General features: G+C 36.8%; 1 protein-coding gene across 5 annotated transcripts in view; it reads left to right on the top strand.

The window, feature by feature from the left end:
* Window positions 1-17,292, top strand: part of TRPM7 (transient receptor potential cation channel subfamily M member 7) — a 53,885-nt gene that overhangs the window by 17,078 nt on the left and 19,515 nt on the right. For all 5 annotated transcript variants that reach the window (XM_039722872.1, XM_039722873.1, XM_039722874.1 and 2 more), the window contains exons 2-17: window positions 4,294-4,373; window positions 5,789-5,827; window positions 6,281-6,479; window positions 7,633-7,846; window positions 8,381-8,505; window positions 9,149-9,320; window positions 10,104-10,278; window positions 11,007-11,130; window positions 11,681-11,753; window positions 12,035-12,135; window positions 13,070-13,204; window positions 14,001-14,054; window positions 14,603-14,743; window positions 15,223-15,357; window positions 15,975-16,255; window positions 16,713-16,941. In XM_039722872.1, the coding sequence (XP_039578806.1) occupies window positions 4,294-4,373; window positions 5,789-5,827; window positions 6,281-6,479; window positions 7,633-7,846; window positions 8,381-8,505; window positions 9,149-9,320; window positions 10,104-10,278; window positions 11,007-11,130; window positions 11,681-11,753; window positions 12,035-12,135; window positions 13,070-13,204; window positions 14,001-14,054; window positions 14,603-14,743; window positions 15,223-15,357; window positions 15,975-16,255; window positions 16,713-16,941 (2,277 nt within the window). The remainder of the gene's footprint in view (window positions 1-4,293; window positions 4,374-5,788; window positions 5,828-6,280; window positions 6,480-7,632; window positions 7,847-8,380; window positions 8,506-9,148; window positions 9,321-10,103; window positions 10,279-11,006; window positions 11,131-11,680; window positions 11,754-12,034; window positions 12,136-13,069; window positions 13,205-14,000; window positions 14,055-14,602; window positions 14,744-15,222; window positions 15,358-15,974; window positions 16,256-16,712; window positions 16,942-17,292) is intronic.

Consider the following 17,292-nt stretch of genomic DNA (forward strand, 5'->3'; position numbering starts at 1 on the left):
AAGAATTTTTATGTGTATAGACAGGATCCTGCCAGCTGAGAAGTCCTTAATGTGAAATTTTTGTAGCGTCACCTGAAGAGAAAAGTGAAGGTAGTTCTGGAATAATATAAGTTCTATTAAATTTTTCTTGTAAATTAAATTTTATTTAGCTTGAGAGATTGAGAGTGAACAGGAAAGAATATGGGAAGGTAAGTTTTCCTTCCACAATTTTGAAAAGAAAGTAAGTAAAGAGTTGAAAAGTAGATCTCTATATGTTGATGTTACTTGTGCCTTTTGCTAAAAGTCTTCTGACCTGTGCTACCCATAACCATGGTGTAAAGTACATCTTCTAAAAATACACTGGGAAAACAGAGCACTGGGAGCAGCAGGAGCTGCCTCTTACTGGAAACAGAGTTTGGGGGGTGGAGCTGTGTATCCTGTTCAGATGAGGAAGAAGCTTTCATGAGAATAGGCAATTTTTCTTAAACAGTCTGATAACTTGCATGTTGATTTTTGACTTCAGACTGGATCTTCTATTTTAACTTAATCTTTAGCTGATGAGGAGTATTTCTTAGAGGTAACTGCTACAACTAATTTATACTCAACAATGTCCTCATCGCATCTTCCTTTTTGTGGTCATCACAGGAACATTATGTAATAAATGCTCTTATTTACATGGAAGGCAATACTTCCTGCATTTTTAATGTGATTTTTACCCATTTATGGGAATTGTCTTTCACTCAGTTCTCTTCTCTTCTTGGTTTGTATTTTCTTTTTTTTTTTTCTTTCTTTTTTTTCTTTTCCTCTCTCAAAAGAAAACAAGATTCTGGAATTAGCAAATTCTGTATAAAATCTTCTGCACTAAAGATTAATTACCATACAGGCATCCTTCTAGAAGGAGTCTAATTTTACCAAGAAGTTTCAAGTACCTTTTAATAATATTATAGAGCTACTTCTACATAAATAACTGATTTGGGGTGACTGATAAAATGTAGTGATGTGTGCTGAAAATGTTTGCATTGTTGAAAAGCTAAAAGAAATCCTTGATAAGGGGTTAAAACTAGGTTCTTTAAGAGAAAAATTGATAAATGGTTAGTTGTTTTGTTTTGGGGACTTTTTTTCTCTTTTTTTTTTTTCTTTTTTTAGGAAGTGTTTATTATGAAAAGTGGTGTTGCACATTGTGAGCCAGTATTCCTTGTCCCCAGCTTTGATCACCACTCAATAATAAAACAATATTGCGTGGAGCAATTGACGCAATTGCTTGTGGTTTATATTCTTTGGATTTTAACATCTTGCGTGTTGTGCCTGTGATCTCTTGCTTCAAGGTGTGGTTTTAGCCAGCTGGCTGAGACATCTAAGTATTAAATTACTCTTCTGTATCTTTTTATATTCTGCAGGATCTGCAGAGTTAAGCTTAAACTACTGCAGTGTTAAAATCAAGCTCAGTTTTAAGAAATTAAATACACAGATTCCTTTGTTAACAGTGGGGACTCAGGCAAGAGAAAGTACCTTCCAGAACTGGGATCTGTCTCACAAAGGCTAAAGCTTAATAGTGCTTAAAAAAAACCTTAACAAGGAGCTAGAAATTTGGACTACTTACTATATGTAAAAATACATGTTTAGTATGCTATAGGTATAAATTTACATGTACACATATATCAAGTTTATTTTTGTAACAGTGCTAATCATCTGATTAAGGTAGAGAAGAGAGAGCTGTTTTCTGCCCAACTCTTGTAAGGCAAAGGTGTCCTAGGAAATACTGAGCTCCTTTGGTGGATGGTACACTTTCCTTGCTGAAGAACTGAGCAGATGCTGCTAAAAGGTTAGAGATGAATTCTGAGGACAGCAGAGGAAGAGATCTCTTTCTTTCACAAGCCTCTTAGGGGTCAGTCACTTGGTTCTGCTTCAAAGGAGAATTGAAAAGAAAACACACCAAAAAAACCCTAACAAACAAAAAAGAGGGAAAAGACCATAAATGGAATCCTCCATAACACTGTGTTTGCATATATTATTTATTATCCTGCTTTTCCCTTGCTCAGCCTTCCTTCTCCTTCGTTTACAGCATTCATTCCTGTCTGTAGGGAAAGGAGCTAGGACAGTAGCAAATGATGACCTTGGCTATTTAATTTATTCCAGGTGTGTAAAGGATTAGTTTGAATGTGAAATGTACAGTGTGAGTACTCTTTCTGTTGTCCTGCTTTTCCTTCCATGATTCTTCGCTGTGGGTTGTTCATCTTTTCTCCTTCTTTCTGTCACAAGTGCCTTTACTCTGCAACTTTCCCTCCTCCTTGGAAGAGTAAAGGCCTTCTTAATGTCAAGACAGAATCTGAAGCAGCAGTTTGTTACTGTCTTGATAAATTCATCATCATTGTTCACTAAAGAAAAATATTGGAAGATGATAATGATGAATAATGTAGGAAAGATCTGCTGAGTCTGGGAAGTGTTTTGAAAGAGGGTGAGCAGTTCAGGAGGAGTTTTCTGGGGGTCTTTACTAAAATTAGCTGGTACATTGTTACTTGTAATAATGTCTCTGTATTATCTTAAACTGATGTTGAAGTTGCAGTGAGTGAAAAATGCATCCATCTTTGCTTAAACATCTCATAATCTAAAACAACCCAAAAATCTTAATTTCTTCATCACTTCCCCAGACCTTTGATTAGATACCTGTGAATAATATCCATCAGTCTTTTTTCCCCTTCTGTAAAATGAAACAGTGTGAAATTTATCAAATTTTTCTAAAGGTAAAATGTAAATGTAGCACATTGCTGCTAGCAGTGCAGTACTTTTAATGTAATCTCAGTAAGGATTTAAAGTCATGTTGCATAAGATGCAAATTAACCTTCCAAGATTTTTTTCATGTTTTTAGTTTCTAAAAGTCCTGTCTGAATTTCTTTCCCAGTGTATTGCTGAAACGTGACATAGACATTACACGTTATGATGTTGTTTAGCAGCTAAGTTAAGATTATTGTGTGAGATAATGTTAATGTGGTTGTTTAAAGCACCTGAAAGAAATTATGTCCAGTGATTAGAATAGTAAGCATTTGAAGTAGTGAACATTCTTAATTTTGTGTTTCAGAGCATGTTTTAAGTTTAACCTTAGAATGCAGTTCAGAGATCCCAGTTAATTTTATTTACTGGAATGAAAAGTTTCTTGATGAAGAACAAAGGTTTTCGCCTATTTATTGCTAGTTGAATAGATTGCCAGTGTTTTTAGAAAACTTCCTTACCCACAATTCCACGATGAAAATTTTACTTCATTAAAGAGAGAGATAAAATCAGTATTATCTCAGTTTAGTGCACGTAATTTTTTTAAATTTTACCTGATTTTTTTTTCTTAGCAAGATAGGGTAACAGTGTATCTTAAAATTGTTTATGGGGTGTTTTCTTGGGTACATATTTATTTACATATTAAAACTTTTGCTATTTGAATGTTAGCTTTGAAATATTACTGCAACAAATAATGTCCAGTGATTAGAATAGTAAGCATTGGAAGTAGTGAACATTCTTAATTTTGTGTTTCAGAGCATGTTTTAAGTTTAACCTTAGAATGCAGTTCAGAGATCCCAGTTAATTTTATTTACTGGAATGAAAAGTTTCTTGATGAAGAACAAAGGTTTTCGCCTATTTATTGCTAGTTGAATAGATTGCCAGTGTTTTTAGAAAACTTCCTTACCCACAATTCCACGATGAAAATTTTACTTCATTAAAGAGAGAGATAAAATCAGTATTATCTCAGTTTAGTGCACGTAATTTTTTTAAATTTTACCTGATTTTTTTTTCTTAGCAAGATAGGGTAACAGTGTATCTTAAAATTGTTTATGGGGTGTTTTCTTGGGTATATATTTATTTAGGTATTACAACTTTTGCTATTTGAATGTTAGCTTTGAAAAACATTAATTTTAAGTGATTTGTGTATAAATTACATAATGATTCTGGTTGTCTCAACTTTTGGAGAGATGTGTGAGATACTTTTATAAGGTCACACGTGGTTTGTGAGTTTTTGAGAGAGCAAACCGGATTGCCAGTGTTGTTAGAAAACTTCCTTACTCACAATTTCAAGGTGAAAATTTGACTTCATTAAAGAGAGAAATAGATAAAATTAGTATTATCTCAGTTTGGTGCAGGTAATTTTTAAAAATTTTACCTGTTTTTTTTTTTTTTTTCTAACTTTTGGAGAGATGTGTGAGATACTTTCATAAGGTCATAGGTGGTTTGTGAGTTTTTGAGAGAGCAAACCCCTCATATTCTAGCTTTTCTCATTGCAAAGGTATGTGATTTGTATTTTTAAATACTATTAAATTTTTTGTTTTTCAGTCCCAGAAATCCTGGATAGAAAATACTTTCACAAAGAGGGAGTGTGTGTACATTATACCGAGTTCAAAAGACCCCCACAGGTAAATGAGAAATGATGCAAGAGCTCATTGCTGCTCTTTAATATTAAAAAGTCAGCATTCTCATGAGTTTTGGACTTTTTTTGTGTGAAATACTCTCTTGTGTTTGTGCTTTCATGACTGGACATTGTTGCTCTGTGAATTGGATTTTCTTTTTCTGAAAGTACTTTGGCATTGCAGAAATCTCAAAAAAATATTCCCCTGTTCCCTTTGCTGCTTCTTACCACTCCTCCTACTGATGTCTGTGATCTGCTTATAGTCAGGGGGGTGTGAAAAAGAAATTTCTGAAGCCAGAGTCTCCTAGAGATGTCCTCTACTGGAATTTAAAAACCATTATTGTAAGTGTAGGGTGAAGTGTGAAAATCAACCTGACAGTGTAGAAGAAAGGGGTGTGAAGAATTCATAAAAGAATAAAGAAAACCAAGAATTGGGGTGGGGGGAAAAATACACCAAAAAAACAGCTGAAGAAATACTTGCTTCCAGGGAAAACAGATAAACAGGAACCATTCAGATTTCATGTGATGTGTAATAATTTTTCATCCTTAAGTGTTTAAAGGAAAAAAAACTAGGCTGAAAAATGGGGAAACATATTTCTAGAGGAGAGGCCAAGGCTAAAAATATTTAACATATCTTACATGCTGTTTTTACCTTACCTTAAATTAGAGGTGTGAAATCAAGCAAGTTAGTGATGACTCTGGTGTATATCTAGCTGACTTTCAGCGAGTGTTACAGGTATAATTTAAGAGTTCCTGCAATGATTGACTTTGACATGAATAGTCATAACATTTGTGTCATGGATAAAATAAAGACAAAATTTGAAATAGGTTTAAAATTGGTATTTTTAAGGCAGTTTTGTCTCCCCATAATATTTACTATTGTAATTATGGATTTCAGATCACCCTTTTTTTCTTTATATGTGTGAGAGCAGCTGAGAATCCTTTTCTTCTGAGGTCAAGAATGTCTATTTCACTCTTTTCCTTAAAAAGCACTTATAAATCTCTCTTGTTGTACTGTGTCAGGTTACTATTTTTTATTTAAGTACTTTGTTTTTAAACAGAAAAAAACCTAAATGCTGTAGAATTTTCAAATTATTGTAAATAATTCACCACATTCCTTGAAATCATGTGACATGAGAAGCTTTTAGAATTTATAGCCACAATTACAGCACATGGAAAATTTGCAAATGCAAACAAAGTAATTAGGAAGCTGTTAAAATTTCCAGAGCATTTAACAAGGAACAGAATGGTCTTCAAAACTTGCCCTTTCAGTTTAAGCTATTTGTAGCTTACAATGGACTTTACAACTTTCCCACCACAATTTGTCCTTCAGTTTCTAAGAATGGCCTTTGGTTGTTGCTGAATTGCTCACTGTGTGAATTATGTGAGAAGTTTAGTCATATCTTTAAATATTTCTTACAGATGCCTTCCAGGATGTCAGATTTGTCAGCAACTTGTCAGGTAAAAGGTCTTTGTAATTACAATATTTGAGTGTTTTCTCATTAAGTACTTTCATAATATATGGGTTTTCAAAAGTTTTGATCAGTATTATGAGTGACAAGTTGGTGAAAGGTTAGATATAAAATAAATATAGCTAATGTTTAAAGAACTGTCTGCAATAAGTAGGTCACAGATTTATAAATGTTATATAAATTACTTGGCTTCAAAGAAGCAATTTCTCCTGGCCTCCAGCTTGCTGCCTTAGTGAGCTTCAGTATTTTGCATAATAATATGTATTGTAATTGACTATTGCTGTAAATATTTATGACAACAAGGCTCACTCTGGAAGAGAGCTTTATGTAATGTCTAGAATCTTTGCTTTCTAAATCTCTTGTGTTGCTGTTATGGATAAAGGAAGTTCTTTTCTCCTGCCATGGCAGCATTTAGCAGAGCTTTCTCCCTGGTGTGCTGCAGGTGCTGCTGTGGCCGCTTGGTCAGACAACATGCTTGTTTCACTGCCAGTCTGGCTATGAAATACTCCGATGTGAAGCTGGGTGAGAGCTGCACTCAGGAAATAGAAGAATGGTCCGTGGAAAAACACACAGAACAGACCTCTACTGATGCTTATGGTGTCATCAACTTTCAAGGTGGCTCTCATTCTTACAGGGCTAAGGCATGTATGATGTTTTGTTGTTTCCTTTTTTCTTACTCTCACCGTGGTGGTGGTGAATGCTTCATTTAACTTCTGAAATTGAAGGCTGAAAATATTAACACCTCTATTGTGACAAACCAGTGCTCTCTTCTGTTATAGGACTTTTATTGTGATTTGAATTATTTCTAATTTCTATTTGTAAAAGATTTTTAGTTGTGGTAGAAATTATTTAAAGCTTGTGCAGTTACAGGCTACAGGGAGTGCTTGTACAGTGTGACTTCTGTGGTCAAACCAAAGTGCCTGAGTGAGGGAGCTGTGTTCTTTCTGCAGCTGGCAGAAGCCCCAAGGACAGTCCAGTGCTCCAGATCAGATCATCTCTGTGAGAGAAGGGCCCTTGGCACAGTTCTTTCATGTTCTTAGTAGCAGTGTATGGGTTCCTTTGTACTTAGTGTAGCTTAAAATTGCTGTGAACCCTTTTCTAAGAGTACAGAAACACCAGGCTGCCCACTCTCATTTCTGCTTCCTTCTGCAGAGTGCAAGTGGGGTTGCTCAAACCAGTTTAATGGACTAGTGTTGTTTTGGTATTTAGAACTTTATTCAGAAAGGGTTCAATTTCTGCCTGCTGTCCCCTCCTCTATTCAGTAGCTCATGCTGAAGATGTGGCAGCATTGTAGCTGATCAACTATCTACTTAATCTTATGCTGTTAAAAAAAGAGTGTTTAAAAGCTGCCAGTTTTGAAGTTTTCTGTTGAAAAATGTAGATTTCCTTCCCACCTGGAACGGGGAAGGAAAACCAAGCAATTGTGAAACTCTTTGCAGGGGATGCAAAAGCCTCTCCCAGCAGATGGCAGAGCTTTTGTAGATACTTCTGAATTTTATCTAATTTAGAGATCATCCAGTGCTTTCATAGAGTCATTTTCCAGGTCACTGTGCCAGTAGGATGGAATACCATGATCTTTATGTAGTTGTTTCCTTTCCAAACCTTGCTTTCAAAACTGTCACATCTGGACTACTGAGGATATAAAGGAAGCTTGTTCATTTAATGCATCTGCTGTGTTTTCAGAAAGTGAATTACAGTGTCCATAGCCAGGAGTAGGATAATATATCCTGAAATACATTCTGGTTCTTCTTTTTTACACATTTGAACCTTTTAACTCTGTTCTTGTGCCTGCAGTATGTGCGATTGTCATATGACACTAAGCCTGAAGCTATTCTGCAACTTATGCTCAAAGAATGGCAGATGGAGTTGCCAAAGCTTGTTATATCTGTCCATGGGGGCATGCAGAAATTTGAACTTCACCCACGCATCAAACAGTTGCTTGGCAAAGGTCTTATCAAAGCTGCAGTGACCACAGGGGCCTGGATTATAACTGGAGGAGTGAACACAGGTGAGGAACTAGCAAAGATTGTGCACAATTAACTGGATTGCAGTTTTATAAGAGCCAAAAGATTTAATGTAGGATGCATTGCTATATCCTGAAACAAAGAAGTTTGAATGAGTTTTGTCAAATTACGTTAAAATAATGCATTTTGAACATAAGTATTTGAAAATAGGCTACTGTTTTGTAGTGAAAACAGAAATAAGATATAGAGAGGCTGGTTTTTGGGCTTTGTTTTTTTTGTTTGCGTGTTTTCTGCGTTTTGTTTTTGAAACAAGGCAGAGTGTAATGTGATTAAGAAGAAGTACAGTAATGTGCTGGAAACTCTTTAGTTCCTGCTAGGCTAATATTTGTTTTGTTAAATGACTTTGTTTCCTCCTAGTAGATGTAGCATGCTGCCTTTTCTTTGGTAGTGTGTCAGTAAGTTTCCAGGTCCTTAAAGGCCTGGTTATCTAAATAAAACAGTTAAACACCCAAATAAATATTTGTATTCTTAGTAAGATGTGCCATTCAATGCACTGGAATCTTTTTATGCACGAACAGGTGTTGCAAAACATGTTGGTGATGCTCTAAGAGAACACGCTTCCAGATCATCTCGAAAGATTTGCACTATTGGGATTGCTCCATGGGGAGTGATTGAAAACAGAAACGACCTTGTTGGAAGAGATGTAAGGATGAATTACCTAACTGAAATAATGATTTACCTCATTTACTTTTGACACATCTGCTCAAGCATGCTTTTCCCTTGCTTTGCATCATTGGAATACTTGCTTTACTATGAAGATACACTGACATCTGTGACTTATGCAAGATCATTACTGTAAACAAGTTGCAAAATGCAAATGTGCTACAGGAGGAGCTTGTTCTTAACTACAATCCTTTTTCCTCCCCCGCTGATACTATTGAATCAAATAACAAATATGTTAAAGTATTACAGAGAATTCGCATTTAGAGAGGATAATAAGTTGAAAAATTTTGATGTGAAGTCTTCAGTGCTGCTGTTTGCCAAAGAAGTCACAAATTTTCCCCAAAGACACCTTTTCAAAGGGTCTTTGTTACCCTTCCATTTGTGTATGTGTTGTCACCTTCAGAACAGCATCTTTTAGTGATACAATTATCTACTTCTCTGCAAGAAGTTCAGAGCTGCAGCTGTTGGTGTATCCTGATCCAAGGCATGCTTATATGTGTCAGTGCCTCCTTATATGTGTCAGTGCTTCTTGTTGAGCCACCAGTTCTTGTGTCTAGTTAAGTTTGACAGAAACAAGTGTGAATCTTTGCAAGTAAAAGACATTGTTGTGTGCTTGCACTTAGGTGGTTGCTCCATATCAGACCTTGTTAAATCCATTAAGTAAACTAAACGTCCTAAATAACCTCCATTCCCATTTCATTCTGGTGGATGATGGAACAGTTGGAAAGTATGGAGCAGAAGTTAAACTGCGAAGAGAACTGGAAAAAACTATTAATTTGCAACGGATCCATGCAAGTAAGTAATTCTGGAGCCTGAGGGCTGTTACTATGGCTTAATGAAAAAGGTGTTTGCACCAAGCATGTGAATGACAAAATAAAATAAATTAAAACTTTTGCTTATACTTCAAGTCTAAAATTGCAAATATCATCAGCTGCTCTGGATCCTAGTTATTGCTTGTAGATTTATGATTTGTCTGGGACCACAGAGGAATTCTTTATGAATAAAGTTGTCTATTTACTTTGTAAAAACAAACGTAAGTCACTTCAGGTCTTAGTGTGTTGTCACCAAGTCCTGATTGGTCTTATTAATTAATGGTTTTGACACTGGCAGTTTCACAGTTTGCAGTATGGTGTTTTCCCAGTTGTGGAGCAACACATGTATTTTGACCCTTATAGGAATGCTCTTGCAATATTTCCCATCAGTAGAGAGTTTCATGTACCTATGTTCAAACTGTGTATGTGTTGTCACCTTTGCAAATTATTGAGGGAAGTTACAAGAGGAGATTAAAAAAGAAAAATTCTTCAGTTTTCTGCATGAGTTCCTGAATGTTTCTGTGAGGAATCTCTTCTGTTTTGTAGATTGTATCCTGTTGTATTGACCAGCTTGGCAGTGCTTGTGTCCCAGCCCAGAACTTAAAGTGCTTGAAGCTGTGCGTTACCAACAGTTAATGTCTGGCAGACAGTATTTTAGTGTTGATTCAATAGAAAGGACAAAGCTGATTTATTAAATATGTAAAACTGGCCTTAGCATACACTATACACTTAGCATTGTCTGGATTTTTTCTTTGCCATTTTCCAGGAATTGGCCAAGGTGTGCCTGTGGTGGCACTTGTGTTTGAAGGTGGCCCCAATGTCATCCTCACAGTTCTGGACTTCCTTCAGGAGAGCCCCCCAGTGCCTGTGGTGGTGTGTGAAGGAACTGGCAGAGCTGCAGACATCCTGGCCTATGTTCACAAGCAGACAGAGGAGGGGGGGTAAGTGCCAGCAGTGCCAGACTGTGACAGAACCACTGAATGGGTCAGGTTGGAAGGGAGCACAGTGGGTCATCCCAGAGCACGTGGCCCAGGATTGTGTGCAGACAGTTCTTGTCATACACAGATGAATGACAAGATATACATGGCATCTATGTATGTCTGTCATCCACAGATGAGTTTTGAGACCATTTCTTCATGAATCTATACAAAAGCTTTTTCTGTTTAGTGCAGAAAACACTTGACTGTTTTAAGTGTAGCTTGGGCTCCACAGTACTTGCTGATTTCTAGTTAGTTGTCAGGCTTGCATAAATCCCTAAACACACTGGGTCCTTGTTGCAGGGGCTGCCTCTGAACCTTGGGAGGCAGGGATCTAACATAGCTGTAAACCAAACAGCTTTGTCCAGGCTAAGATCACAAATGTGTCTTACTCAGATGAGTGACTGCTTAATATTTTGTGTCAACATCTTCTGGTTGAGAATATCTCAGAACTCAGTATGGAAAGGAAAGGGAGGGGGAGTTGGGTCACTTTTAGGAGGCAGTAGTACAGAATTTTAGGTTAAGTAACCTGCAGTTCTTTCTAAAGGTTACCCAAGGTTTTGCCACAGCAACAGTAATAAGCTTATAGATAGCAGGACTTTGAATGGACATGTTGAAAGTAATTAAATGCATTATTGTTATTACTGTTCATCTAAAACAATTGTTTTCCTGTTTGTTTGTTTCGATCTCAGGAATGTTCCTGAGGGTGCTGAGCCTGAAATTATTTCAACCATCAAAAAGACATTTAACTTTGGTCAAAGTGAAGCAGTTCATTTGTTTCAGACACTGCTGGAATGCATGAAAAAAAAAGAACTTGTAAGTAGATCTTACAATAAACTTTTCTATGCAATGTGCATGCATTCGTGGATATGATATGATTTTTTAAATTTTTTTGGACCTTTTAGTTATGATTACTAATAAAGGAATAGTATCACTGCATGCTTGAAGAAAAACCACTTTAGACAGGTTATGTGTAGCCTGAGTTCAGGGACTGGTGTCTCATTTGGACATCACATTGTGCTGTTCTGAGATATAAAATTGCCTTATTCAGCTAACCATGTCTGATGGCAGGTTAATCTCATAATCTGTAATGGACTGGAGAGGTAAGCAGGATACTGTGTTACAGAGAGCAGTGAATTGTAATCATAGGAGGAAAAGAAGTTCAAATTAATTGAAGATTTCCACTTAGGAAAACAAAACAGAATGCACACTAAAAGTTTATGTTTAACATAGACAGGCTTCAAGTTGCATTGAAAATGAGGTGTCTTTTATGTCAGGAATTGAAAAATATTTAAAAGACTGAAGCCAATAACCTTTGCCTGAAAATAACTTAAATTTTTTTTCCCCATTTTGCCATTTTGGACAGATTACAGTATTTCATATTGGGTCAGATGAGCATCAGGACATTGATGTTGCAATACTTACAGCTTTGTTAAAAGGTGAGACTTAATTTTTTTAAGATCATTTGGAACATCCAGCTATTATTGATTAGTGTTTATGTGATGGATTATTTATAAAACACCAATAGGAATCGTAAGTTTTTAAACAAATAAATATCTGTGTTCTCATTGTATGATGCTGTAACATGACATAAATGATGACATATACAGCACAATTTTGGGGTGGATTGCTTGATTTGGCCTTTTTAGGAAGCAAGAATGTTTATTATCTTGTATTATAATTAATTTAAAATTTTTCTTCATTGTGTTTGCTTCTTAAGGCACGAATGCATCTGCATTTGACCAGCTTGTTCTTACACTTGCGTGGGACAGAGTTGACATCGCCAAAAATCATGTTTTTGTTTATGGGCAACAATGGCTGGTATGTAATGGTCTGGATTAAGCAGAATGATAATTCCTAATAGAGAGAAGCACAATTTACTGTAAAGTATGAATCTTGAGTTCTGTAGAGAGAGACTTTGGAATATTGACACATTTCTTCTGAGACAGTAATTTGGGTCCTTAAAGCTATTTTGCTATTATTTATTTGAAAATTAAATTTTAGAAATGTGCTAACTATTCTGAATAACTAGCAGAGAAAACACATTACAAAAGGTGGAAGCTGAATTCATGTTAGTCAGATGCTCTTTCTTTATTGAATGGCCCTAGAAAGTTCTGAAGTTGCATCTAGTAAAATGCACTGTTGGCAGCACTGCAGTGTCTTTTGAGGGAGGGACAAAATGTCTGGGTTTTGTAGTTTGAAAATGAGTTTAAGAACTACCGGTGGCTCTTGGCTTTTCTCCCTGGTAGTGTAAAAATAAAACACAAGCTTATTGAGTGTGCAGTCAGAAGTACTGACTGTGTAAGGCTTGTCAACTGCCATGATGGTTCTGACATCTTTGAACCAAATTGTGCTTTAGATATTTTATGTCTTTTTTTGTTTTATCCAATGTCAGCCTATGAGAACACCTCAGTTATGTTAATCCAAATGTCTCCTTAGTCCCACTGTCTCAGTAGGCAGTACCTATGGGACAGTTCAAATCTTCAGGGTATTCTCCCATCTGTAATTGTGTGAAGTTCAGGAGATATTCTGAACTGAGGGTGACATCTTTACAGACATAAAAGGTTTTTCCAGCCCTCTAAATGAAGTTGATACAGTATCTAAGTTCACTTTTTTACTGGCTCTCTCTAGGCTCCACCTTTTTGCTTATTTGTTGTAGGTTGGCTCCCTGGAACAGGCTATGAGATGATCTAAGTTCACTTTTTTACTGGCTCTCTCTAGGCTCTAAATAAACCTTTTTGTTTATTTGTTGTAGGTTGGCTCCCTGGAACAGGCTATGCTGGATGCCCTTGTGATGGACAGAGTTGCATTTGTGAAACTTTTGATTGAAAACGGAGTAAGCATGCACAAATTTCTTACAATTCCCAGGCTGGAAGAACTTTATAACACAGTAAGTAAATGATTGCATTTTCAGCTGCTTTTGGAGTAGTTTTTTAGTTGCTCAGCCTGTTGTGTCCTGGCTTGTGTACAGCAGCCTGGAGGTTGTGGGGTGTTGGTAGGGAAGGCTCCTGGGCACGAGGTTGGAGTTGGGAAGTGGATGCTGTTGGCTGCTGTGCAGAGCCCCAGCAGCAGCAGAATTGTCTGTCAGCAGGGGTTCATCTGTGTGTGATGGTGGGAATGGACACTAAAGGGAAAATTGCAGCTCTGTGGACACACCAGGTGTGCAAAACAGTGGGGAAGAGAACGAGAGAAAGTCATGTGGGTGAAACTTGTGCCCAGAATCTGAAATCTATAGGGCTTCATAGGATGGATTCTGTCTGTAGCAGTTAACATCATAATAGGTCTAGGAAGAGTTTAATTTGTCAGCCTGCATAGCTATTACTTAGAGAAATTTTGTGTTGATCTAATATTATCAGTGTTGATCTAAGAATTCCAAGGTAATTTTGAAAACAGTATCCAAAGACAAAAAAGAACCTTCCACCAAAAAGTAGCTGATGTGATTAGTACCCAAATGTGGCTTAGATTTGTGTTAACAATGTCAGTATCTGCTTTGACAAAAAAAGATAATTAATTCTTTAGCTAATAAAGCTCTGTAGAGAAGCCTTCTTGAGAAGTTTATTTATTATATTTATTTACATTTTAGTATATTTTTATATTCTAAATTAGTTTTTAAAATTAACCTCTTATGGTGCTGCTGTTGTATGCTAATTCCTCATTCCAAATTTTCCCTCTCTTTTGTTATGAAGAAACAAGGCCCAACTAACCCAACACTCTTTCATCTTGTTCGAGACGTCAAACAGGTATGCTGTCCATGTAAAAATCTGTCAAACTACCAGTTATTTTTTGTTAATTTCTTGTATTTGACTGTCAGTTTGATCTGCAGTTTATATTGAATTTTAAGTATTAAGCTACCTCTACAGACATTTAGGTAGTTTTCAATATTTCTGTTCTATGCTTGGTGCCCTGTTGCCTAAAAGATGTTAAACCCAAAGAGTGTTGTCTTTCATCTTTTTTTTTTATTGTTTTCCTTCTTGGGGGGATTAAAAGCTGATGCTTCCAGCATGGAGAAATTTTGGCTATTAAAACAGTAGACAAAAAAACCCCAGTGCCTCCCTCACCAATGGAATGAGTATCTGTTCTGTTAGGGGAATTCGTGTAGAAAAGGTATAACCTGGTCTTTCTTTAAAAATAATAACTGTTGAGTCATGTAGATGCTTTTTGGGTTTTATGTTGGATGGTTTTTTGTCATGAAAGGCTTCTTTTTAAAAAAAAATTATTATTTAGAGCAGTAATAAAACTTGTAGAAACACTGTAAGCAAGTTTAATATAACACCTTTTGTATTCCTAGGGAAATCTTCCTCCAGGATATAAAATCAACCTGATTGATGTGGGACTGGTTATTGAATATCTGATGGGAGGCACCTACAGATGCACGTACACGAGGAAACGCTTCAGAGCGATTTACAACAGCCTCAGCGGGAACAATCGGGTACGTGCACGGGGTGCCAGCCCTTCTGTTCTCACCTGAGAAACCCCAAACCTTTGTGTGCTGTGCAGTGATTGAATCCATGTTGCTTTGTTCTTCTTGTCAATGGACTGGTTCTTTTAAATGCATAGTAAGGACTGTGAGGGCAGCTGAGAACTGTCCTGGGATTGAGGGCAAACAACAGGTTTTGTTCTCTTCAACCTTATTCTAGCATATCCTAATTCCTTCTCTGTGATTCCCTCTTTTCCTGCTCATAGGGGAAGAAAGGACACTGCACATGCAGATTCACCAGGGCTTGGGATGCAGATACTTTAGCTTCTTGAGCAAGCTACACTAACCAACATGTGTAACTGCCCATTTAGTGACTTCTTAAAAACAATGAAAACAAACAACAAACCGTGTTAAATGTCCAGTGAGAATTCTGCTTGTGCTGTTTATGTTCATCCATGTTTGAGTAACCAAACCCCTTCTCCTTGTTGCAGAGATCTGGGCGAAATCCTTCAAGTACCACTCCTCAGATGTGTAAAAGCCATGAGTCTTTTGGTAACAGGGCAGACAAGAAAGAAAAAATGCGCCATAATCATTTCATCAAAACCGCTCAGCCATACAAACCAAAGGTGAGGGCTGTGAGGGAGCACGGTGGGGTTTATTTCAGGGAGCTGAGAGTGGGGAGCCTGCTGGAAACCCAAGTGCCACTGGAGTGTGAGTAGCAGCAACTGCATTGACTTTGGTAAAGCCGGAATTTCAACCTTTGCTTTTGTACTTGTTTCTAAGCTGCAGCTTTTTTACAGGGTTCTGTAAAGGATGTTTCTCTTTCTGTAGAGTAGTCTTGTAGATAAGCTTTGATATGTTAGGGAAAGAAAGTTTATCTTTGACAGAGTTCTAGTAATGAAGGTGGGACTCACATGGCTTGGTAGACAGGGCAAGATTTGGCCGTGTGTTAGTACTACAAGCAGTTTCCATGAATTTTTTTATTTGTATGTAGGTATATTAGTTACGGCTTTTCTTTGATCTATAATTCAAATTAATTCAGTCTCACAGTTATTAAAATGAATTGTACTCAACTGAAGTTTTTGAACAAAAGTTCCAGCTGCTTTTCAAGTTCTCAAAAAATGTCTTTTTTCTTTTTATAATTATTTTTAATCTGGTATTGGGTCACTTAGCATTCTATTTCAATTTACATAATGGCCAAGCATAGCGACTTAAAACATGACTTTGTGATTTTATTTTAAAGATTGACACTGGTGCAGAAGAGGGAAAAAAGAAAAGAACCAAAGATGAAATAGTTGACATAGACGACCCTGAAACGAGACGTTTTGCTTATCCTCTGAACGAGCTGTTGCTGTGGGCAGTGCTGATGAAGAGGCAGAAGATGGCCCTGTTCTTCTGGCAGCACGGCGAGGAGTCCATGGCCAAAGCCTTGGTGGCTTGCAAAGTCTACCGGTCCATGGCTTATGAGGCGAAACAAAGTGACCTTGTTGATGATACTTCAGAAGAACTGAAACAGTATTCCAAGTAAGTTAGACTCCTATTGTTCAAAATATTTTCTTGACGTCTGTAATAAAAGTAGTGGGCTACTTATGAACAGAACACAATTTATTCTGTTAGCACACTTGAAGACAATTATGTTTTGCAAAAAGGTTTAAGTGGAACTCTAGTGGAAGCTTTGTATTAGATATTGCTCTTTCTTGAGAGCTGTTACAAGTCTTTATTTATAGTCAAATTAAAAGGAAACTCAGTGTGCCATTTTCTTCTCTGTAATTTCTGTGTGTGTTTTAATAGCTGTTTTAGCATGCATATGTTTTTAACAGAAGTCAGATTGATTTATTGTGGTTACAAATTTTAGTGTCTCTGTACAGAAGGGACAAATAATAGTCCCTTCAAGTTATGCAAGTTGGTAATTTATGCAGGAAAATTCTTGCTAAACTCATGGCCATTTCTATTTGTTTTGGGTTTTTTTCCTTCATTTTAGTGAGTTTGGTCAGCTGGCAGTTGAGCTGTTAGAGCAGTCCTTCCGACAAGATGAAACTATGGCCATGAAGTTACTGACTTATGAGCTTAAGAACTGGAGCAACTCCACGTGTCTGAAGCTGGCCGTGTCCTCGAGGCTTCGTCCGTTTGTGGCACACACTTGCACACAGATGTTGTTATCGGATATGTGGATGGGAAGGCTGAACATGAGGAAGAATTCATGGTACAAAGTAAGCACTGTTGCAGCTGATTAGTGTAAAAAGGGTCAACGGAGTTTGTTTAAAGGGAAGAAAAGTGTGTCTTTAAGTGCTATTAGTGTAAAGCTTTCACAACTATAGCTTTTATTAATAAATCCTGTAAACCAGTCTCCTATAACATAATCAAAACTGGAATATTTGTTGTAAACACTTCTTTTGACACTCTATTATCTTTTCAAATAAGGTACAGAAATATAGAAGGCAAAAACCAGGCAAGTAGCCTTTAATCAGAGGCTTAAAGAGATCATGTGACTACTAATCCACTACTAAAAACATAGTAGTAACAGTCCTTAACAGATGGAAAACCTGTCATAAGACTGTAGT

The sequence above is a fragment of the Passer montanus genome, unplaced genomic scaffold (assembly GCF_014805655.1).
Source record: "Passer montanus isolate IOZ18808 unplaced genomic scaffold, ASM1480565v1 scaffold5, whole genome shotgun sequence".
In the NCBI taxonomy this organism is placed as follows: domain Eukaryota; kingdom Metazoa; phylum Chordata; class Aves; order Passeriformes; family Passeridae; genus Passer; species Passer montanus.